This window comes from Telmatherina bonti (genome assembly GCF_933228915.1).
Source record: "Telmatherina bonti genome assembly, chromosome: 9".
Taxonomy (NCBI): Eukaryota; Metazoa; Chordata; class Actinopteri; order Atheriniformes; family Telmatherinidae; genus Telmatherina; species Telmatherina bonti.
This window is the reverse complement of record NC_136627.1, coordinates 27925552-27949898: the sequence shown is the minus strand read 5'-3', so window position 1 is coordinate 27949898 and position 24347 is coordinate 27925552. Positions and strand designations below refer to the sequence as shown.

The window sequence follows — 24347 nt, the reverse complement described above, 5'->3', positions numbered from 1 at the left end:
CAGGAATAATCATTTTGGGATTTGAACTTGAGATATTTTGAGTCGAGATTGACCGTGACAATAACTCTGTCATCTGTTCAGCAATGTCACTGCCTGTCAGTCAAACGGCACAAACAAGCAAACAGCCTCCTGACGATTTCACCGCAACACTTCCTTGTGACTTGTGTCAAATATCACGTAATATTTCATGCACAGCCACCTGTGTTGGACACGTGAGAGTTTTCTGTGTGCTGTCAGATTGTTTTCCCTCTGCTGCAGTGTTTGCTCACAAAAATACTTAGCGGTTTTTGGCAAAAATTTCACCTCCCTGTAGTATTAGAGGAAAAAAAAGAGAATTTCCCTTCATTGATTTTCTGTTATCTTGTAACCAAAAATAGTGCAGTGTGCTGAGTCCCTTGTGTGAGCTGTTCTGTTCTGGACAAGCCAGCGGTTGGTGGCAGGCTGTGGGGTGGGAATGGAGTATAAGGGAGCCGACAGCAACCCAGTCTGTGAGAGCCTCCCATGACAGTCGGTCCCAGACGAGGAGGCCAAATAAACAACGAGCCGGCACACAAAGCACAGAGCCATGTCTTACGCTTGAAAAGAGAAAATAGAAGGGGAGACAGGAGAGAGCTCAGGAAGAAGATGACACAGCATGCAAAGGCTTCCTGAGAGGCTAATGAGTTTGGCCATGTTCCTGTGAAATGTTGCAACACACAGGGACACACTCTTTAGATGTCATGAAAAAAATCTCTTTCTCTTTTTTTTTTCTGCATCAGAGCAGCCAAAATCTAATTACATGTGAAGTCTATAGATGCTGCAGCACAGAAACAGTCATGGTCCCACTGTTTACTGTCTGCAGTGACTGAATCTCATGGTTATTTCATTTCTGCCTGAGGGTACATAAAGCCATCACACAGTTTGGAGCTGGAATGAAGAGAGATGAAGAGGCATTAGTGATATTGACCATATTCACTGATCGAAATCCATTTATGTTTCCCTTGTTGGTGCGTCTGGGTGAAGTAGCTCCTGCAGTGACCCTGTCTTTCAACATCTCTCCCTTTCTTTCTGCCACCTCCTGCTTCCATACTTTACTCATCTAATGCAGAGGGTCTGTACCAGCTGAGAGGACCACGCTGTCCCCCTCAGAGCAGCATTGAAGGGCTGGAGGATGCAGAGGTAGGACCCTGGTTAATATCCTCCGATGCTGCTCAGTTGTTGCCTCAAAATGCTGCTATTTGTCTTTCTTTTCCTTTTGACTCTGCTTTTAAGTTTCTCTTTTTCAACCTTTCACCTTTTGTAGCGGAAATGTAAGACCCATGTGCTGTTGCTCGTGGTGCACGGGGGAAACATCTTGGATACAGCAGGCGGAGACCCCAGCACAAAGGCCGGTGACGTGGCCACACTGTCCTCGGTGCTGGAGAAGGTTACGCGGGCGCATTTTCAGGCTGCTGCAGAGCATGTGATGATCAAGCTGGTGCCATGTCCGGCCGTATGTGCTGAAGCCTTCTCCCTGGTGTCTAAGTAAGTGCTGTGGCCAAAACGTAGCGCTTCTCTCACTGCATTTATGCTTCACATTTCAGGTGTGTCATAACTGGATAAAATCCAGTTAACATAGCTTTTTATCTGGATGAACAAAACAATAACATTAAAAATACCAGGACAATGACTCCTAAAATTATTTGATGTCTTTCAAAATTACTTGAATAATGCAATACTGTTCCATCATACTTCATGAGCTACTCTTGTGTATTACAGATATTTTTTTTTTCTAATAAAAATATTATTTTTAAGCTTTCACATCAGCTTTTTGCAACTAAAATGACAGAAAAACTTAAACAATGTGGCTGGAGCCAGCTGCGAGACACTACTTAGCCTCTGTTAAAATGTTGCAGACCAAAGGGAGGACAGTGAGAAGAGCTGCTTCCAGTGATGCAACAAGGTTCCCACCTCCTACATGTTTGGCAGGATATAGCAGTGTTCAGTCTGTCTCGTGCTGCCAAAATAAGCTCATGCTAATTCGAGCTACCTTCAGAGATTCAGTCTTCCCCACTGATCCTTTCAGCTACTTAAGTATTGCGTGTTAATGAGCTCCGCATGCTGTTATTTTAACACACACACATTAGAGGTGGGTTGAATTTTGGCATATGACCAGTTTATTAGAAACAAATAGATTCCATCTCTAAATAATGGGTGATGTATCGAAATTTCACAGTATTTTGTGTGACAGTATTAATTATAATGATATTCAAAAGCACTGTATCCATTTTTTTTAATGGACAGCAGATCTTTACAGATAAGGCTGATTTTAATTTCTTTTTATCTTGTACATAAAAGGCAAGTATTTTTATTTATTCTGTAGAGAAATTAGATCATTTTTTAGTCAGGAGTTCATGTCAAGCATGTAGCAACTTTTAGTTACATTTAGGGAGACATTTTATTAATAATTAAATAAATACATTAAAACATTTTGAAATAAATATCAATTTGATTAATAACAGACAAACATATAATATGACCATAAATTTTTAAAATAAGGAAACCTTATTGTGAAGAAGAATAACTAATTATTCTCAAATGTCTCTTTATTAATTTCTTATTAAATATTTTGTGGATTTTAATTATACTATGTCATGTTTTTTTTTTAACAATGTTTTTCATTTTATTTGTTCAGATTTCATTTCTACAAACACATTTTTTAAAAAAGTTTTCCTCTTTCATGTTTCCTTATCTTACAATTCCAATGTCATGTTACATATTTGTCTGTTATAAATTAAATTTATAGTTATTTCCAAATATTTTATTTATTTAATTATTCATAAAATGGCTTTCCATACTTACTATGCTGTCCCAGTTTTTTTTTTAACATGAACTTGTAGTGAAGAAAAATCACATATATCACAATATATAATGTCATTGGTTGAATATTTTGAATATTGTGTCGCCAGATTGTTGCCAATACACACCCCTACTAAGATGCAGAAACCTTTTCTGGAGTTGACAGCCACACTCATTACTGTGCATGCTAATGAAAATCTTTTTGCACATCACCTATTCAACAGTGTGAGAATTGATGTAATATTGTTATTTTATCTTTGTTTCATTATTAATTATTATTTCTGATATAATATCCATTTACCATCTGAATATTTCACTCAACAGGAGAACCCCTCTGATATTTTTGTGAATTTCTAAAACAATATAAAATGTTATTTATAAAAATATATAAGTCTGAGAGCTATTTGTGTTGTGTGAAAGTTTAAGTAAGTCTTCAGTAGGAGAAATGAATGGTTAGCCTATTGAGTTTGATTAGACTGGATTTTGTTGCATACATGAGCTTTATATTTTTTTTCTCAATGATCTTTTTTTGTGCCACATGAATTTCAGTCAGTAAAATAAATATATTACCACCAAACTCCATTAAACAAGCAACTAGACATTTGCAGTTATGCTTGGTAACACAAGTGATCCTGTTTCATTTTGACAGTATTTATGTTTTCAGACACAAATATGGGGTTATTTATTTCAAGTCTGCTTTTCCAAAATCATTGTTCAGGTAGCCATCCTGATTTTGGTATCAGAGGTCAGAACATGGTTGTCTTTTTCATTGAGTTCCCTTGAAATAGTTTTTACAGATCAAAAAAAAAAAATCAATGGAATGAGGTCCACTGCTTCAGCGTTGTGGTAACTCTGACAACAGCAGCCCAGCAAAAGCAAAACAAGAAAGAAGTAATGGGATTTAGAAGTATATTGGTTAACTTCTATATTTTGCCAACATCTAAGCATTTATGAGCCATCTGTCATTCCTCCCACAACTTTGCTTCATTTGAATCTGAGGATTTCGACGTGAAAGATCTGTGCGTGAAAGATTTTAGGAAGACTAAAATGACAAAAAAGAATCATGTCACTGTCACCTAAAATGTAAATTTCTATGAACGTTAAGACTGTAGATTAGGTTTCAGTGCATTTTGAGATCGTTATCTATTTTTTTTTTTTTTTAAACACCTCCGCCATCAAGGAGTTGGATGATAATTTACAGCCAATGGTCACTGAAGTAGTAATCGTGGACTTGAAATGCTCTACTCTTATGAAGGAGCTCTCCCAGATTCCAAGCAACAACTTGCACTCTGTGATGGGACCAAATCCCACTTGCCACACATACCAGTCTGAGCTAAAGCCACAATAACAAAAGCTTAGCAGTTAAGGAGGTGGTGTTAGTGAGTGGAGCAAGACTGTAAAGACCTTGTTATATGAATATGATTGGAGTCAGTCAGCTGTGTCAGTGATTGTATTGCACAAAGATGAGGTGTTTCTTGTAATTAGATTGTATTCTGCCAGCCTTACTTCTCAGTTATATTTCCACTTACTCCGTCCTCTAGACTTAAATAAAACAGCAGTTTTCACTTGAGGGAATTTTTCTCCTTCCATTTTCTGGGATATGATTCTTTTTCTTAAATAGTCTCACTTTATAGAAGCTGCAACTGTTTAAAGAGAGAGTAGTTTTACTTGCACGGTAGCACATGCCTGCAAGCCTCAGCAGCTTTTCCAGGATGACAAAAGTAGAGAAGGTTAATTGAGAAGATGCATGGACCAAAAGCCCCCAAACAACACAGTGGTAATAAATGAGCTGGGGATTTTTCGCAGCTCTGGAAAGCACGAGGAATATTGAACTCTAACCTTTTTTGAATGCTGTTGTTTTTAATGGTCAGAGGACTCCTCTTTTGGGTACAAAATGAATGAGTTAATTACATTAAAGGTTTTTATCTGATCCTGAGGCCACGTGTGCAGTGAAGTAATCAGTTTGGAAAATTAATTTGGACATTACGGCTCACAGGTAGGGTTCTGTGTAATTATCTCTGTACAGTTTTTCTGTTTGTGGCTGGAGGATATTTTGTGACAGGAGATGAAAACATGTAGCGGTATGTGCTCATCGGTTCACTCTCTCTCTCTCTCTTTATATTTTTGGTTGGTTATGTTTGATAATTTCTTTTCATGTGCATTGTCACATGTCCCGATGGTCACTGGTTTTTATTTCTGACAACATCAATTAGCTGTAACAGCACTCCAGTTATATGCTAAGGATTTTTATTTATTTATTTTTTATCAGAAATGCCACTAATCACTGGAGTTGATGGTGTATTTGGAAGTCAAGCCAAGTTCTTTGGTGTGTGCTTGATGTTAGCAGGAGTGAGGTGACTGGAAGCAAGACAAGTGTAAACAGATTTTGAATGGTGTGGCCGCTCAGCAGCTTGACATGTGCTTGGCTTCTTGCACATCCGGAGATGAAACATTTAGAATAACAAGCTCCCACTGAACTCATGCAGGAATGAGTTGCTGCCACATGTCTTGATTTTCTCATCTTGTATGCATGCACACAATTTTATTTCAAGGAATCATGACATTTTCTTGAAAATATTCTTATTCATATAAGCAAAACTGTGAGACAGAACACTTCCAGTGGCCTTTTCAATACATTATGAATTCTTGTTGCATTGCTTTGTGAGTTTAAAGGAACACTTTAAATGTTGTAGCAGGTTCATGTGTGCATAATTAATTCCATTATTTTGTTTCTGTCTGTTAGGATTCATTCCAGGACATACTTTCTTTTTAAACTGGAAGTTGGCCTAATTGATATGCTCTAAAACTGCTACTTCAATATTAATATAGTGTTTTCAGTTAGTCTCAAATTAAATTTTGACTTAATTTAAATTTTCTCATAAATGTAAGCGTACAATTGAGACGGCAACTCAATATTCATGGTCATTTCAATGTTGTCCAACACTGAGCAAGCTACATGGATTGAGATTTATACTACAGTGTAAAATTCATCATATATAGCTTTAGCAGATCATGGTATGCATGATCATTTCAGCAACAACAGAACAAAAAAGCATTTACAAAGTTTTTTCAGTCACAAGAGGATCACTCAGTTTTGATATGTCCTCCAGATAGGGAGAAATCAATCAATTCAATTTCAATGTGTGTCTAATACATAGTTTTTAAACTGTGTAAACCACTCTGTATTCTTTCAAATGCACAAACAAATATCTAGAAAATCTGCATACACAATAAGTGTGCACAATGACAAAAATGCACAAACAAGTCTACAAAGATTTTTTTACCCTCAACCTCACAAATCTTGTCTGTGTTTACCAGGCGATCCGTGCACATTTATTTAACCCTTTTTTAATGTGGTTTTGAACGTATAACTAATACTTTTTCAATCCAATCCCCTTTATTTAAAAAGCACATTTTAAAAACAAAATGTCTCCAAAGTGCTGCAAAGAGTCAAATATCACAAAATAAAAAATGACATGAAATAAAATATTAATGTCATTAACATAGTAAGAACAGGTCAAACAGTTTAAAATAAATAAATACCCAATAACAAAGATGAAATAAAACAAAGGACATAGGACTACACAACTAACAGTGTTACAAGGCAAAAAATAAAAGTGGGCCTTTAGATGAGACTTAAAGCATTTTTGTTATTTGTGTATGTATGTTTATTTTGTCTGCATAATTTGCAGATATTTGTGTGTGCATTTGAACATTCATTTGCAAGTAACACAGAATTGTTAACCTAGTTTACAAAGTGTCACGGCAGGCAGTGGAGATGGTGAGGGAGTGGACCCAAACGCAGAGAAGATGGAACAGGGATGCAGATTTCCAGATTTATTGGTGACTACAGCAACCAAGATACCAACCAAAAACACTAGCAAACCTAACAAAATGATCCAGCAACAAGACAAAAAACTGAGGGATATAAATACACAGAACAAAACGAGACACAGGTGAAACAAATTAACTAAATGAACCCAGGTGAACTAACTCAATAGGAAATCTATGAGGCTGAACAAAAACCAAGGGAACTACACAGGAAAAACTACAAAATAAAACAGGAAGCCTGAAAACAAAGCAAAGGGAAAAACCCAAATCATGACACAAAGTATATATCACATCAACACACAGACATAACTGAGTCAGTTTTCTCCCCTGATGTCATCATTAGATTTGTCTTACATACACAACTGAATTTCGTACAGTATTGATCAGAAGTAGTGAAATATACAGTAAAAACATACTTCTGCAGTATTTTCTATTTATCTGTAATATCTATGCTTGCTCAATGACTATAAAAAAATTTTTTTCCTCCCACGTGGCTCCCGATTCTCAATGTATTCTCATAATATGTGCAGTAAGTATACATACCCACACATCAACACACAACACTGATCCAGCTTCTCTTTTGTCACTTAACACTGTGTGCTCTAATGACAGTGTTGGACTTGTATGTGTGTGGAAACTCATTTATGTGAATGTCAACATAAACATTTGCAGAATAGGCAGCCAGTCAGCATGAGGATAATTTTTTCTCATTCAGGGTTACAGCTTAGCTGAAAAATCACACCTCGGACTGGAGGTGACAAAACCTCTTAGCGCCTTAAAGACAAACTTCCACATAAACAAACCACATTGGACTTATTGCTTGATAATTCCCCATGTGCTGTTGGAGGTTCTCTTAGACAATGAACATAGATTTCTGCTTTTGTTGTCCTTGATGTGGTGTGTGTGTGTGTGCGTGTAGAAGGCCTGAGGGGCTCCGAAGGTTCATTATTACAGTACCTCTGTCTGCTAATGAGCAAGGTACCTTGCAGACCTGGCAAGGAACTGGGTGTAAAAAAAACGACAACAACAACAACAAAAAAAAAACACATCTAGAATATATAAACAGTTGCACTAATCATCCCACACAGAAACAGTTTCAGGAAAAGTACTGAATGTGTGTTACTCCAGCATAAAAACGTCCAATTAACAGCAACGGTGAGAAGACCCAAATGGATCTCTTGTGCAGCCACCAAACCACCATTAACACAGTTTGAAAATAAGGAAAGATTTAATTTGTTAAGAGCTTTCTCACAGCAGCAGGAGAGAAGGTATTACGGATGGCTTTTTCAGCAGAGGTGGTGTCATTTTAGACAATTCCTTTCTATCCAGAAGTCCATTTGTCTGTCTCCACGGTGACTGACCTTAGGTCAGTGTGGCAGCGGTCATTATTGTTGACAGTGATGCTTGGGGCATCACACTTGCTATTGTATACCAGGGCTACTCAATTCTAGTCCTACAAGGGTTGCTGTCTTGAAGGTATTCAATGTATACCTGCTCCAACAAACTTTATTAAATATTGTATGGTTCTTCATATGCAGTTGGATCCATTTAATTTGAGTTTGGTGTGTTGGAGCATGGAAACAGCAAACCTGCAGAACTGCAGCTATAGTGGGACTGAATTAAGCTGCCCTGTAGACGCTCGCTAAAATGAACCTTTTACAAATAAAGCTTTGGTTTGACCTGCTTTTCATCTAGCTATTTGTGGTTTGGAGAGACCAATAAACATAATAACCAGATCTCTTATTTTGGTCAAAGATTTATGTCCACATATGTGCACACTTGATCTGAGTTTCCTCAGATAAAGAACACAATAAAGACACATTTTTGTAAAAATGAAATTTTACAATAAATTGCAATATTTTGCCACGCACCATAAGTACAGCTACTGTCCTTTTTGTTTGTGTGAAAAGTTGATCACACTTTGATATACTATTTGGTGGGAGTAAAGCTGGAGTCAGCTCATAAACTCCACAGGGTAAATTTCTTGTAATGGTTCTAATGGTTCAATTCTGTTCTGGTATTCATTTCCAATATCAGTGAAGGCTAACATGGTGCAGTGTCTTCACGAGCTCACATGAGCAAAGGAAGAAATAAATAGTTTTGTTTCTCTTTTTTTTAATGGTTGTTATTGCACAAATTGAATGAGAACATCCAGAAATCTGGAAACACATTGTAGTTTCCTGAATAAAGCCTTTCTTTTCCAATCCCTCGTAATGCACACAACGATTAAAAGCAAAAAAAAAAAAAAAAAAAAGCTCCACAGGATCCATGAGACTCAGTAGAATACTTTATTTGAAACTTTGACTACAATTAGTTTAGTTCTGCTGCTTTCATAGTATAAAAAAACAAAATAAAAATGAAATTAGAAAAAATCAAGTGAGAGAATGAGAGGTAAAAACTGTGCGGCTCTACTCCACACTTACATGACTGTCTGCCCCGGTAACCACCGTCTCTCGCTGCGTGCCAAGCCAATCTAATATGCAAATCACCATAGAGTCACAGCATCCTCTCTTAGTGACAAGCCATTCTTAGATGAACTTAATGCATGAAAAAGTTATCTTCTTTTTAAATCAAATGAAATAACATGCATTTTAGATACATTGAAACCAAACATGAAATTTATAACTTAAGCTAATAATTAACCAATAATTGTATTTTGTCTCCTACACACATAATCACAAACTGACAACCACAAGGCTGTTCTTCCACATTGTTGTGTTTCATAACAGGAGCCTACTCTAAAGTCTTTGGTGTTTTTTCTTCTGATGCTACCAAATGACAGTAAAAGCATCCACACTTGTGTACAACAGGCTCTACTTACAAAGACTTCAGTATTATTGTACAGACATCCACAAACATGCTGCCCACATATTTGTTCACCAAATCGTAGGTAAGCTCAGTGCTGAGCTTAGTCATGATGAAAGACGGCTGCAATTAAGCAGAAATCTGACAGACTTCACTTTCTTAGTTTGCTACTGTAAGGTGAGTGGCAATAGGGTGCCAAGACAGCATAATAGATTAAATCTCAAGGTTATGCTGCATGAGATGAGGTCGATTCAAAGTTTAATCGTCTCACTTGGCTTTATCTTCCCCTTGCTGCCATTATTGGATGTCTTCATCATTGAATTAACCCATGAAACTATGAGGAAGACTTTAATACATCTCCTAGTATAGAAAACTGTATTATACCTACATTATCTTCAAATGTCATTGAGTCTGACGGGGTCTCTGTAAATATGAGCATGCTAATCACAGGGAAGAAGTGTTCAAGAGAGAAAAGATCAAACCTACAGCTGATCTGAGGTTGGCGGATGCTTTTGTGGCTGAAATTGAGGCTTCTCTTTGTGGGTTCAAAAGCATGCGCTTTTGTCACACCTCAGTAAAACCATCTGTAAATTCTCGTATAATTAAAGTGTCCCCTAAAAAAAATTAATAATTCCTTGAAATAATGAGGGAAAACTCATAAAGATGAGGGCCTGCACACTTTGATGATGTGACTACATGAGAATGAAGCCCTCCACACAATTTGTTCTTGATTTATGTCAGGTATTGTGCCTGTTGTAGTGTTGGATCACATTTTGACAGACACATGTTCTTAATAAAGAATGTGAAATTACTGGCAGGCTGTTTTATGAAAATCTGGATCATAAAGCACCGCCTGTGCCAGGTTTTCTTTGTTAAGAATGTTTACCTAATGTCACACCCACTACTTCGTTTATCACAAGCAATAGAGGAAATTGTAGCTAAGAGTTGTTAGATTAATTATAGCCATTAAATGCAGATGGGAATTGGATGGTTTGGTGGAGCCGCCTTTCCAAAGAACATGTTTGTAAAATGGCAATGATTGGATCAAATTAATTAGAACTATTGATGCAGTACAACTTGCAGGCCTCGAGGATGTTTTACCTCCAGACTGCCACAGATAATAAAACCAGACATTCTGGCTCATGCACACAAATTTCTTATGCACTCTTTTTAATGCAAAACAGTGGCTGCTCTGTGGTAATGACTAACAAGTGCTTGCATAATCAAGCAATTATGCAATGCAAATAATGAGTGCCTCACCTGACATTTGTTGAGCAGTGCAGCCGGTGTTAAACCTCTATTCCCGTCTGATGACTTGTGAGTTTCATGCAAAGACAGAATTCTATTTGCAATATTCATTTCCCCCCCTTTTTTTGCCCTCGTTTGAAGGTCTTGTATCGGAAGTGTGCGTTTTGTGGGGAGCTGTTAACAAAAGCCTAATAAGATCAAACCTCAACAACTACAAAGCTGGGATCAAACCCTCCGTGGCACTGCACTGAAGGACACTGGGATTTTTCTTAGTTTAGCTCCAAAACTCAATAAACAAGAAGTTAATAAACCAGTTACTGGGGGTTAAATTACAACGTGACCTGATGAGTTTTTGTTACTCTTCCTTATTGAGCAAGACAATAACATGTTTGTCCAGAAGCTGTTTTTACACATCAGCTTCCGTGGAAAGAGTAACACGTAATGTATGCAAATAACTGCGTAAGGTGCTGTTCCAGCAGCAGAGAATATATTACAAATATTTATTATACACATAAAGCAGAAAGCAGAGTTTATGCAATGCAGAGTGAGCATTTTACAGAGGCAAACAACCTATCAAGACATGTTTTCCTCCTCGCAGCTGCACATCACAACATCTTGAAGAGGAATTTAGCGAGTCTTTGCTCATTTAGGCCAGTTGAAGAAAACAAGCAGTAAACAGAGAACATGATTTAGAGATATTACAGGAAAAATATTCTGGCATTAATCAACCTTTGATATTAGAATCGCAAAAAAAAAAGAAGAAAAAAGAAACCCATCTTCTCTTTCAAGCACTGTAATAAGACAGTGAAAAAGGCTTTTTTTTAACATGACAAAAATAAAATCTAAATAATTTAGGCTTTGTTCAGAGTGCTGGCAAAATGGAATATGTCCTAAAATCTTAACGTTCGGGAAGACTTTCTAAACTTTTATTTGTAAGTAATCAGATATAATTTGTGTTTCTACTCTCCTCCAGCACACCTGCATGGGTTGCTATGGTCACAAGGATGGCATCAGCTGTGTAGCCACAGTAGGTACACTGTTTGATCAGATGTTTTGTTCCCACACAACACATGAGTCTGGCTATTTCAGAATCCTAGCAGTGCAAAGTTCCCCTTGTGGATTTGCCCATTGGTTTTTTAACAATCTGCACATTGTCATTTCAGACTCCTGACTGAAAGCATAAACGTTGTCAGCAGGTGTTTTTCACCATCCTGAGAGAAAACTCTAGAAATTCTGAAAAAATTGTCTCTTGGGTAAAAATGGGTACAGTCACAATGCGTACACTTTGACCAGCTCAAAACTCAAATCCTTAAATTATTACAAAAAAAAAAAAGAAAACAGCATGTTCACACAGTGCAAAACCAGCTGTATCTTGCAGAGCTCTTGATTATAGAAGTAGTTTCGCCTGCTAAGACTCTGCTGGGAATGCAGCGCACCTGGTCGCAATTAAACTGCAAGGAGGGTTAGGGAGATTTCTACCCAGGGATTGGCAGCAGCTTTGGGCTGTGATGAATGCAAAAGGAAAAATAAGCAGCAAATACAGTGGCCAAGATGACAGTTATCCTATTTTCCAGGGCATTTTAAAAAGGGGCAATAGAAAGGTTGACTGTAATATCTGAATAGGAATGAAAGAATCCTCTTTTCTTAGTTTATTTTATTTTCATGTGAAAAGTTGGTGCAAATAGGGGAAAATACACAAGATTGCTGTAAGTGCAAACTATTTACTATATTTTATTAAAATGACCTGGTCTTACTGGTGCCTAGCACCAGTTAGTATAAGAAAAAACAACAATAAAATACTGTAAATCACTGAAATAAATGAGCTGAAATTGTTATTTTTGGCCAAGGTAATATGTATTATCTTCTTACTTAGGTTTTTTGTTCCCATTTAAAACCACCACTGTCTGAGGTGACGATTATTCATTCTGAACCAGCTACTGGAATATAATACTATTTTATGTCATTTTTGAAGATTCAGGTCTCTCTGGGCAGTTGTCAAATAACAGTATTTATAATCCTTCTAAAAGGAGAAAAACAGTGTTTATGATTCATGTTGTTGACTGAATTATGTCATTCAAAACAAGAAGCAGTTTAACTGGGATAGTTGTAAAAACGTTTCTAAAAAAATTCTAACCAGCCTCGTGTAAAAGCTGCGTACAATTCTGGGAAATATTGGTAAGGGGGGAGTAGTGCTGTTCTGCTCACGATTCATCCTTCTTTTAGGCTGACATTAACAGAGAGGGGATTTTCTGACTTTGTTTAACTATGTTCTACTTATAATTCTCCACCATCCGTCTCAGCAGTGAGTCGACAGGCTTTGCTTTTCCTGACTCCTTGATCCTTTTGCTCTGCTCTAACCTCAGTTGTGTTACGTGCGTTTTTGTTACTTTTACGAAGAGAAATACCTGGAAAAAAGGACTAAGGTCCTGCTTAAATTTTTTTTTTTTTTTTGTATTTTTCTGAAGCAGAACAGGTTGACTCAAACACGCTCACTCACATCTACACAAGTGCTTGATGCAAACAACTGCCCTCCAACACAGATCTGCCACTGTGATGTGACAGGGGGATTGTGGAGGTGCTGTTATCTTCTTTGGATTTCAGAGACTGACTAAATGCTGTGATGCAGGAGGCATAACAATCACGCAAGCTTCTATTCTTAACAGTTTTGAAAACCTGCAGCCTGATATTTTGCCACTGATTCAGTTTCCGTTGTGACATCTAGAAGTATAGGTGCCTGTTAGGACCTTTTTTCTTTTTAGTCTAGTATATATCATGAAAAGTCCTAAGGTTATGAGAACAAATGATTTCCAGAGTTCTGCAGTCTGCATCAGTGTTTTAATTGGGAACGTTTAGGGTCTTCCTTGATGACATTTTCTGAAACGCATCCTCTTGGGCTGCAAAAGATTCCATCTTGGCATTGAGAAACATGATGAAACAGTCCTTCCAAGCAGGAACAGGTCAAGGAAACAAGCATCCAAACCATCAACTACAGCAAGCATCCACAAAAGCCTGAATAAACAAACCAAAAAGCATTTTGCAACATCACCTTCAGTCTTTGAAGAGTTTTAAAAAACACAAAATACACAGATGCAGATTGAGATTCAGACATATTAAACTTTAAATCACAGACACACACAATCTCCCTCTCCTTCTGAAAAATAAGTTTTTTTTTCTTTTCTTTTTTTTATTAGACCTAATCATTACTATCTGTGTGATGCCATGAGACACACACATAATGCGCTGCTTTGATTTATGTGGATGTCCTACGGCATCCACATAAATCAAAGCAGTGCATTAAGGAAAACAATTACATCTTCCATATGTTTGGGAAAAAATTTATTACTCAGTCAAACTGTATTAGAAAACTTATAAATTAGATATGTCGGCCCAGTGGAGAGATTTCTCGAGAACATTTCAAATTCAGCTCATCTGAACAAAGTTAAACCGAGTAAAACTTTATCAAAAAAGAAAAATAAGTGATACCCGTAGAAGGTAGTTTTATGTAAAGTGATTTAAAGACAGTAATTCAAAAGCACACTGATGTGTAAATATAGCTGGAAAGTGCAGATGATGGGCTGTCGTAATTGTGTTTGAGCTTCACTAAAATCTCATTTCAGAAAATGTGTCAAACACAAAATATTCCAACTGTGTGTTTTGCTGGAACTCGTCTCTTTTAGTGGAAAGTGCTCATTTAATCCAAGCTATAGGCTTGTTTTTTTCACATGGTTTGGCTGATGATGTTTTGTGTTTGTTTACTGTCAAAATCTTCCATGAAAAAGATCACCAATAATAGAAAAAAAAAAAAAAAACTTTCCCAATACGCTACTTTTGACTATATTTAAAGTTTAACACATTTCTCTGTGTAATAAAGAGCTCTACTGTTATCTACAATCCATTGATAGAATAAGCTGTGCAGGTTACATTTCCACACTTCACTTTTCCTACTATTGACGTTATTCTAGAAAAGACTATATTTCCATGATTGTGTTTTATATTTCATTCATATTCCATCGTATATTTACTTACTCATGCCCACAATACCTCTCCTATGCAACTGCAACATATTATATCCATCAGCCTCAAAATGTGGAGCGTTGTTTATTCAGACTGAGGTGACTGTAGAAATATTGCCGTGCATGTAAACAAACTCATCGTTGTGGAGAGAAGCATGATACTGTTAGCATTTGCAACAAATGACAATGAAGCTGTCATAGTTGATGGAAGGTCAGTGCAAGATGTGGTGAGAAGCAGGCAAGGTTCCATAAATGTCTAGTTTTCAATGCACTTTCCATCTTACTGCTTGCAGCCTGCAACTCTTGTGGCATCAAAACTGGAGTCTGTTTGAAAGTGACCTCATTTAAACCGTATGTGGATTTCATAACTGTGTTCTCTGATGACACCTGCTTAATAAATTCTGGTACCATGTTTACACAGTGCTATGGTTATTAGGCTGAAACGTTTGTTTTCTTTTTCCTATTTATACAGCACTTGGAAAATAGATGGTGCTTAACCAATGAGGCTGGGACTGAATTGCTCAACTTTAGCTCAAACATCAGAGTCAGAACCACCACCTGAGTGTGCAGTTTCTACAGCACTCAGTTAGATCCACCTCTCACTTGTTATTAACAATTTGGCCTTTCTAAAGTTCAGGCCATCTCCTTGGCAACTAAGGTTGTAAATAAAGTTAATAGGAGAGCTTTACTGGACGGTGCTCATGTCTTGGCATTCAAAACATGTTTCTACTTTTTCTAATCAAACCTGGAAGCAATCAATAAGATCAGAAGAGAGAGAAAAAAGGCAAGATTTTAAATGAGAAAAATAATATAACATGCAAATGACAAAAATTAGACAATACTCAATAAACACAGACGCTAAACTCAGTCCTGGTGCAGTTAAATGAGATTTGTTAACATTAAAAAGTTATTTATCCACATGAAATCCACATCTACATCATTAAAAGATCAATCAAACATAAAGCTATGACTCAACTTGTCATCTAATCACTTTATGTATACTTGCAGAGATTTTTGTCTCATTTATACGTATTTCTGTGTCTGACAGCAAAACACTCCAGTGTGTGTTCTGTTGAGTTCTTCTGTCGTGACATATGTTGTTGATTCTTCCTGGAATCAGAGCATCTGATGGATGGTGGCTGCTCAAGGAGACAGTGCAGGGCAATGCCATCTTTTACTGTTGCCTCATGCTGTCACAGGAAGTGTCTTGCTTGATCTGTATGTGAACTGCACACACACACTAATCCATTAATGTCGAAACATCAGTAAAGACACTGACTCTTGTTGCTGAACTCATGCTTGTTTGTGCATTAGTCCTTGAGATAACATTGTTTTTTTTTTTCGAAACGTTGACTGTACAAACACATACACCGAAATTCTCTCTCTCTCTCACGCACACACACGCACACATTAGCTTTGTTGGAAAGCCTGGTATCAAATCAAATAAAGTGCCTTATGAACCTTACATTAATAGATGTAGGGTGGTCCAGGGGACACATAACTGGAGAAGAGCAGTCTTCTGTTGTTGAGGATGTTATTATACATCACAAAGTGTGCCTAACCTTTACCTGCTTTGACTTGATTAGCAATCAGTAACTTGCAAGGCCTCATGGAGGAGGTCGTTTATAGATATGTTAAAATCACTCGTCATCAATCATTCTTCTTGACGTCCTTCCTTTCTTTTCTTTCCAGTCTCAACCCATACAGTTACGATGAGAGCTGTGTGTCCAGCAGTGTAGACCACCTACCACTGGCTGCTCTCCCCCTTCTCGCCATCGTGTCCCCACGCTACCAGGATGCTGTGGCGACAGTCATCGACAGGGCCAACCAGGTTTATCGCAGTTTCCTGCAATCAGAAGATGGCCAAGGATTCGTGGGGCAGGTCAGCTGTGCCTCTTTCTGCTCAGCGAGAAAATGGGAGAAGAGCGCTACTTCATACAAGTCTAAAATCACTTAATAATGAACTTTAGTCACTTAAGTAAAGATAGCTGTTGAGTAGGCTGTGTAATCCATTGAAACTGTGGAAGTCAAGCACATCAGAAAGCTTCAGATCATAATTGCCCCATTTCCCTTCCTTGTACACTACAATTTTACACTCTTGGTAAAGAGCTGTACTTTCTAATGAGGTAATGAACTATACGAAGACTTTTTATGTTGGAAATGAATTTATAATAAGACTGGCTACTGGAATATAGCACCTCTTTGTAAATCCTAACTGCTGTAAATGTAATCATAAAGTAAGATCAGCCCGTACAGTGGTACTGTTGAACAAGTGCATGCTTGTGCTATCAAGAGCTGCAGTCCAGCGCCTTTAGTTTGCAAAGATGCTTTTCTCAGATGTTGATGGCACATGATTGAGAACCACGAGTTATTAACCATTTTCATTAGCCAGTCGCAGGAATAGGTGCTGGTCCCTTTATAATGACACTAATTACACTAATATATCTGGTTTCTGCAGATAGAGTTTCCCTCCCTTCATTCTCTTGTGTCTGGAGTTTCATTTGCTCATTGGAAATTATCTAATTTCAGCCCTTTCCTCTCTTCGGCCCCACCCACCAGATTAGTTAACAAGTAATTACCTGAGTTGTAATTAGCTCTGTAAACAAACATCTCAGCACTTTGTATTGAAAAAATCTGCCTGAACTTATTTGAGAAACGGATTAGAGCTTGACTTGAAAACTTTAACCCTGTAGACCAGTGTTTTTCAACCACTGTGCCGTGGCACACTAGTGTGCCTTGAGAGATGGTCAGGTGTGCCATGGGACATTATTAAATTGGTCTAAAAAAAACAGCTGTGTGTTCATCCAAACAGACCCAGGATTGCACACATCATAAAAGGCCTTTTTCTTTCTGTTTATTTGATTCTTATTCCAGACATTTTGACAAGAATAACTTCATGTTGCTAAAACAGACTACAGAGTTTCATTTTTCAACATTTTCGCTTTGTGGTGTGCCCTGTAACCTTTTTAATGTACCTTGGCTCAAAAGAGGTTGAAAAACACTGCTGTAGACCAACTATATTCAGGCTATGTGGATGTACACTCATTAAAGATTTGGGATACTCAGAAAAAACGGAGCACTAATGTTTCTATACTGTTTCAGCAGTAGACAGTAGATAAGTAGCATATATATTAATTTAGTAATTAGCCAGGCCCCAGCATCAGTCTTCAGAAGCGTTTTACAATATCTGACAAAAGATCCATTGCAGAAATCCCCTGCTTGTGTGACCTAATCAGTAAGTGTATCTGAGATGTTGGTTTTGTATTTGTGTTATAAAAAGAGGCTCATGTTATAATTTGTGAAATCGAATGAGTGTGATGTGCAGGTTGCATTTCTTTCTGGATTTACACATAGCACCAAATGAGAGTTAATACACAACTGTGGTTTTCCAACAAATAAACTCAGATCTGAGGAAAAATTACACTGCTTTGAGGAATGCCTCGTGGAATTTATTTATTATAAATGTATCCGCCTGCTTTCAGAGCTTTGCAGCAATTTCATCATCCCCCTGCTGAAACCTGCTACAGATTTATGTTTTTCTCAATATAGATGACTCAGAATTACAGCTTGTAAGCTGATGTAAAGTTGTTCCTTTCTCACATGATGGCTCTTGAACAAAAATATTCCTACAAGGCAATTCACAAAGAAAATGGGGGGGGGGGGGGGGGGGGGGGGGGGTGTTATAGAGCTTCAGGTGGATACAATCCATTGAAAGAAACAGATAATTGGGATACAATGAACTTTAATGTTCTCACCACATATCCGCCTCCAAATGTTCTCCCGTGAAGATTGTCACTACCACATGAAGAGGATGCTGAAATATTCTATTTTCCGAGCAGGTTTGCCTGATGGGTGACTGCGTGGGTGGAGTGCTGTGCTTTGATGCTCTGTGCTTCAGCAACCACCCGAGGTCTGGCAGCCCCAACAACAGCAGCAGGAACAACAGCACCGAGAGCCTGAAGGTAGGAGCTCGATGGTTTACAGATAACACAATGATGGCACACTGGGCTGTGTGGGGGTTTAGAGGAGTTGAAAACAGTTCAGTGGTGTTCCAAGATCGCATGCCAGTGTTATAGCTTGTGTTCATCAGTGAAGTTAAATGCAAGAGGGAACGTGCACACAATCCATAATGTCCTTGGCACAACATTTAGCTCCCAGGGAACTATAGTAAGAATGACTCTTGCAGATAAAACCCAACTCTTCTCTATTTTCTGACAGTCCTTTATATGTTATGGCTGCAGTTTGCTTTTAATTACGTCACTGGCCTTGATATTATATTTTTTCACAGGTGTACCAAAAAGGAATCGTGGTGAAAGATCACTTTAAATTTCATTCACAATTTGCTTTTAATAGCTGATTTTTATCTGATCTTGATCTGCCTCAGCATGATTTCGGGTTTTTTCCTGTGATGTTGAAGCATTCTCATTTAACATATTTAACTTGCATCAACTTTACATCAGCTTAACTGCCATGCCAAACCAGCTTGTTATCCACGTCCTGTTTTTTTTTTACCTGTTATATGTCACATTATCCCATTTCTCTTCCTCCCTTTTCTATTCGGATCCACTCACAACTAATAGGTTCACTCTTGCATTGACACAATTTTCTCCCTCCCACACACAACAGTTCACCTGGGAGAATGCATCAAACCTCTCATTATGTGATGTGATTTCCTGACAGATTCACAGTCGTGACTGAGGGTTGTATCATAACTTGCACATTCTTCTCCTTCCTCTCAGGATAACTCTGGCCTGCTGGGGCAGTCCAGTCCAGGTCTGAGTTCCAGCAAGAGGCTGAGTAAAAGCAACATTGACATTTCTGCACCCAATGATGGCCAGGGTGGTCCGCCGCTCAGCCGCAAGCAGAGCGACTCGTATGATGGAGATACTTCATCTACTGGCCAGCACAACTTTTTTTCCAGGTGGAGTCATAGAACAAATTTAATTTAAGTACTTTTTAGAAGCTTAGACACGCTCTTTTTTCTTCTTTCTTTTTCTTTTCCATTTCCTTTTTTTCCCCTCTCTTTGTCTTTTATTTATTTTCTCTTTTTCTTTTCTACCAGGTCCAGGGCTGCCATATCAAGTCTGATGATGATTTAAATAAAGATAATAATAAAAATATTCAAAATATCAAGGGCAGCCATATACATGCCACGTCTCCCTTGACAGAGCAAATCTGTCTGGCAAAATTATGGCACACAGATTGCCATACTGTATGCTGTGATGCTGGACAGGTTAATGAAAAAAAAAAAAAAGAAATATTTTTTAATTTATATATATGGTGTGTTAAGTTTAGATTGGAGTTAATGGGCCTTGTTACCAATAGCTTCTGATTAATCTTCCTAAATTTGTTTTTAAATTGAGACAGTTTTTTTTTTAAGAAAACCTTCGATTCTATTAATGAATGCGTTCACAGGCTGTAGAATTGTATCTTTCTGCTTAGATTGATTAATACCAACTGTTTTGAGACTGGATCAACTGGGCCTAGTTCAAGACTTCTGAAACATTATTCTCTTCACATTTATGCAAATAATCTATGCCATGATCATTGATGCACCTTCTTATACCATCACTGACTAGTGTTTGCATATTTACTGATAAGAACTTGGATATTTTTTCCCATGACATGACCTCAAGTATGTTAAGTCCTTTATCCTTTTTTTCTTTAAAGAAGCTGAAATTTGGCCGTTTTTGAACAGATAACTTTTATCCATTGTCTATTTACCTGAATCTAGTACTGTTGAGAAATATTTTTTAGTAAATAACTTGAATAATAATAACCTAAAATTTAATAGATTCTCCTTTTATACCCAGTCAAGACACCCTCACCTATCACTGGTATATTACTGACTGAGGAATCATTCAGAGCAGTATTACTTGTATTTTCTATATATTTTTTTTTCTTAACTTTTTAAGAGGTATCTATCACTAGATTTTTTTTTATATTCTATTTATTTTTTCTATAAAGAAACAAAATTATTCCTTATACTTACCATATGTATGTTTAATAAGTGTGCAAATGAAACAGCAATGTATGCATTTAGTCACATTCTTCTGCAGTTTGTTTGAAATTACATAGAAGAACAGATTGTATACATATTTCACCTAAATCTTCATGTATCACAACGGGTGCAGAATATAAATCCTTTCAGTGTCTACATGCAATATAAATATATTCTTTTACATCTAAAGCTGACCTTTTCCACTTCAAACACGATTTTTTTCTCAGACATAAATCTCACCCAGATTGCAAATAATATCTCAAAATCATTCCTCATCTTGAAACCCGATAGTTCTACTAAAGAATAAAAAGATAAGAACATAAAGCTATTTTCTTATGTACTTTTGGTATATACACAGTATAATTGAGTTGGATTAGATCACAAAGAATCTCAAAAACATGTTTATAGGGGAAAAGGAGGAAAACAGCACAAACTCATATGTAGGTCATAATTTCAGCAATACTTGTTTATAATAACTTCATGACTTGTGCATTTTGCCCGATGGCTTTAATCAGAGTCATCAGATCATCTAACCATTATTATTTGAAGTAAGGAAAATATCAACAGCAAGAAATCATACCATTCTCTGAATACTACCACACATACAGTATTTCAGCAAATAGCATTTGAAAGGATGGATTGCACACATGGCTTCAGGCTATTTATACTTGGATGAATTCACAGTTCAGTCAATTTAAAATGTAAATCAAACACCGATAGGATTGGATCATTTTTCATTTTTACAAATGAAAAAACTTGTCACATAAACACCATCAAAAATAAAATCAAAGCATCGGCCATCACCGTGGTTTGGTAGCAGTCAAGCAACATTTGTCATTCAGTGATGACTATGTTATGGATTCACCTAGATGTTGTGCGCTGGCCTATGATCCAGGTTTGTCTACTTGTGTCACCATGTCTCACCCCATCTTTTTATCAATATTTGCAGCTTGACTGCCTTGCCTGCCTATCTGTCTCAGCTGGACTATAAATAGCCAAGTTGTGTCTGTGCCAGACAGTGTGAGGGAAAATGAGCACGGTGTGTGGATGTACTTGGCCAAGGATGGGCTGGAAAGGAGGAAATGCCATGTTTTTGTTTTTTTTTTGGTTGGTTTTTTTTTAATAGAAGGAATCTGTGTTCTGTTTCCAGGTCATATGCTCCACTAGGCTTTCACCATAATAACCACCAAATATTCTGTAGGACCCCCATCAATCTCCAAGGATAACACAGAGTTCATGGATGTGCACCTTTTACCTTTTACTCCCTTTACACTCCTTATTAAGCCCCAGCAAGGCCGAGTATGAGACTGACCTTCGCTCCTGAACGTGCTTCTATCTCCTTCGAATCTCTGTGGATATTCCCAGTCACCAGGAGAGCTTATTAAATCTCCTTTTCCAAGACAATAATCCTCCCATCAAAGCAGACCCACAGTTGGAAATCTACCACTAGTTTGCAGTATTTCCTTCTGCACCTTGCTCTGCTTTGCTCTAATTGGAAAGAGCGCTTAAGCTCATTGGGAAATGATCACGCAGAGCACAGCTTTCAAGAAGACTCTGGAGACTGTGCTCAGAAGATGACTGCCATTTATTTAGCTAGAAATGTTTGTTGTTATGCATTTTAGCTGTGCTCATACGGACAACTGTAAAACTACAGATGATTTCAAGCTGAATAAAATCAAATACTTGAATAACAAATTTGACATAGTTGTCACCATTTAGAAATATTTTTAATTATCAGTAATGGTAGTAAATATCCATTAGGGAACTTAATAATTGCTTGTCATGTTTATAAAATAAATAGTCAAAGGCCCAGTTAGCAAGGATAACACTTCAATTTCTACACCAGGTGGAACAGCCTCTGAAGTAGAACAGATTGCATTGTACAATGATAAGTGCACTCAACCAGAGCATGGAGTTTTATCATGTATCATCAGGATTGTATCATCTAAAAATGAGCCAAGAGGCTATGTACAGAGAAGGTACAGAAGATGAACTGATCCAGTCCCATCATCATGTTCATCCTTACTGCCATCACAGTGTTTAAGTATTTTAATAGAGATGGCATCACACCAATTTAAAAGTTTTCTCTTTTAATGTGGCTGATCTTAGAAGCGGTGAGATGTTTAGCTGCCGTAAAGTGGACATAAGAGAGAAGACAAAAACCAAAATAGCAGCAGAAAGCCATCAAAGCACTATTGATTTGGCTTTTACAAATGGCCGGAGACTGTTGGCTAATCCTTCCTCCACATGTAGGACTTAATGGGGAAATGTTGGCTGTTAGGCAGAGGGATTGAGTCAGTCAGCAGCGGAGGATGTGTCTGTGACCGCTCGGCTGTTCAAACAGCTGTCAGTATGATGCAGCTTGTGAAGGCTGAGAGAAGAGCTGCTCGGTCTGAGTCATAAAGGCTCGGTGCTGACAGAGAACCCAGAATGTTAAAACAAGCCAGCTAACATTTGAATCAGAGCAAAACTAAACAATCTCTGGCTCATCTGTTTCAAGAAACAGACTTTTTTTTTTCCCATTTTCAACACATGCATGACATCTAAAGTTTAGATTAACCCTTCTTTGTAGACAAATCCTGAAGCTGAGACTCACTCAGCATTCGGCATACTGAGATGTAGTCATGCACTTCCTGAAGTACCTCCTTAATCTTAGGAATTGAGGGAGCATAATTTTGCCTCAGGAGTCTGAGGTTTCCAGTGAGATGGCAGCTTCGTCCCGATTATATTTCCAGTTTTCTTGCATCAGCAACACTTACTTTAAATCTTCATGCGGCTTTTCAAGTCTTATTCCTGGTTCTCTTGTTGCTAAAGAAAAGCTACCAAGTTAGCATCCAGTACCAAAACAACTGGCAAATCATAGCCAGGTGAGGCAAGTGCATTTGTTTATCAAATTTATTGTGCAAGAAATTTGCAATTGCACAATATGCAAGTGCTTTGCATAAAACATTAAAGCATCACAATGGGAATGCAGCGGAGACATTAGAAATTACATAACACAATATAAACAGAGATAACGTCATATTAAGACGTTATTAAAAGGATGCAAGTGATTAAAAGCAAGCAAAAGTCTGCATAATGTAAAAATTTCTGTGCAGATTTCATTTAACCAGGAATTAGGAATATCTGCATTTTGTCACGATTGGTGTGGAGATGAGGACCCAAATGCAGGAGACAGGAAGCCAGGATGCAGAAATCATACGTGATTTTAATTCCATGAACAAAAGTGAGGGCAGAACTAACAAAATGAACCAGCAACTGGCAACGCAAACCAAGGGGTATAAATACATAAAAGAAGAAACGAGACACAGGTAAAACAAATCAGAAAATCAAACCAGGTGAACTAATGAACAGGAACCTGGACATGAGAGAACTAAACAAGGAAAACTACAAACCAAAACAGGAAACCAAAACTAAGGAGAAACACAAAATAACATACCATGACACATTTCTTTAATCTTCACTGGCTGTTTTTTCCTCTTATTTGCAACATGACAGCCAAATGCTGCTTCTCCATGTTTAGTCCTGTCTGCAGTAGTTGACCTGAGTCATTGGATCTAAGAAGCCTGCTCCTTTAATACTTTGAACATATCACAAATCTATTCCACTGGGGCTTCTGTCTCCTAACCCAT

At 37.5% G+C, this 24347-nt stretch overlaps 1 protein-coding gene across 1 annotated transcript in view; it reads left to right on the top strand.

The window, feature by feature from the left end:
• Positions 1–24347, top strand: part of pitpnm3 (PITPNM family member 3) — a gene marked incomplete at its 3' end in the record, with an annotated part of 59838 nt that overhangs the window by 15077 nt on the left and 20414 nt on the right. The window contains exons 2-6 of the mRNA XM_079246174.1: positions 1088–1158; positions 1283–1503; positions 16407–16596; positions 18554–18676; positions 19454–19635. Of these exons, the coding sequence (XP_079102300.1) occupies positions 1088–1158; positions 1283–1503; positions 16407–16596; positions 18554–18676; positions 19454–19635 (787 nt within the window). The remainder of the gene's footprint in view (positions 1–1087; positions 1159–1282; positions 1504–16406; positions 16597–18553; positions 18677–19453; positions 19636–24347) is intronic.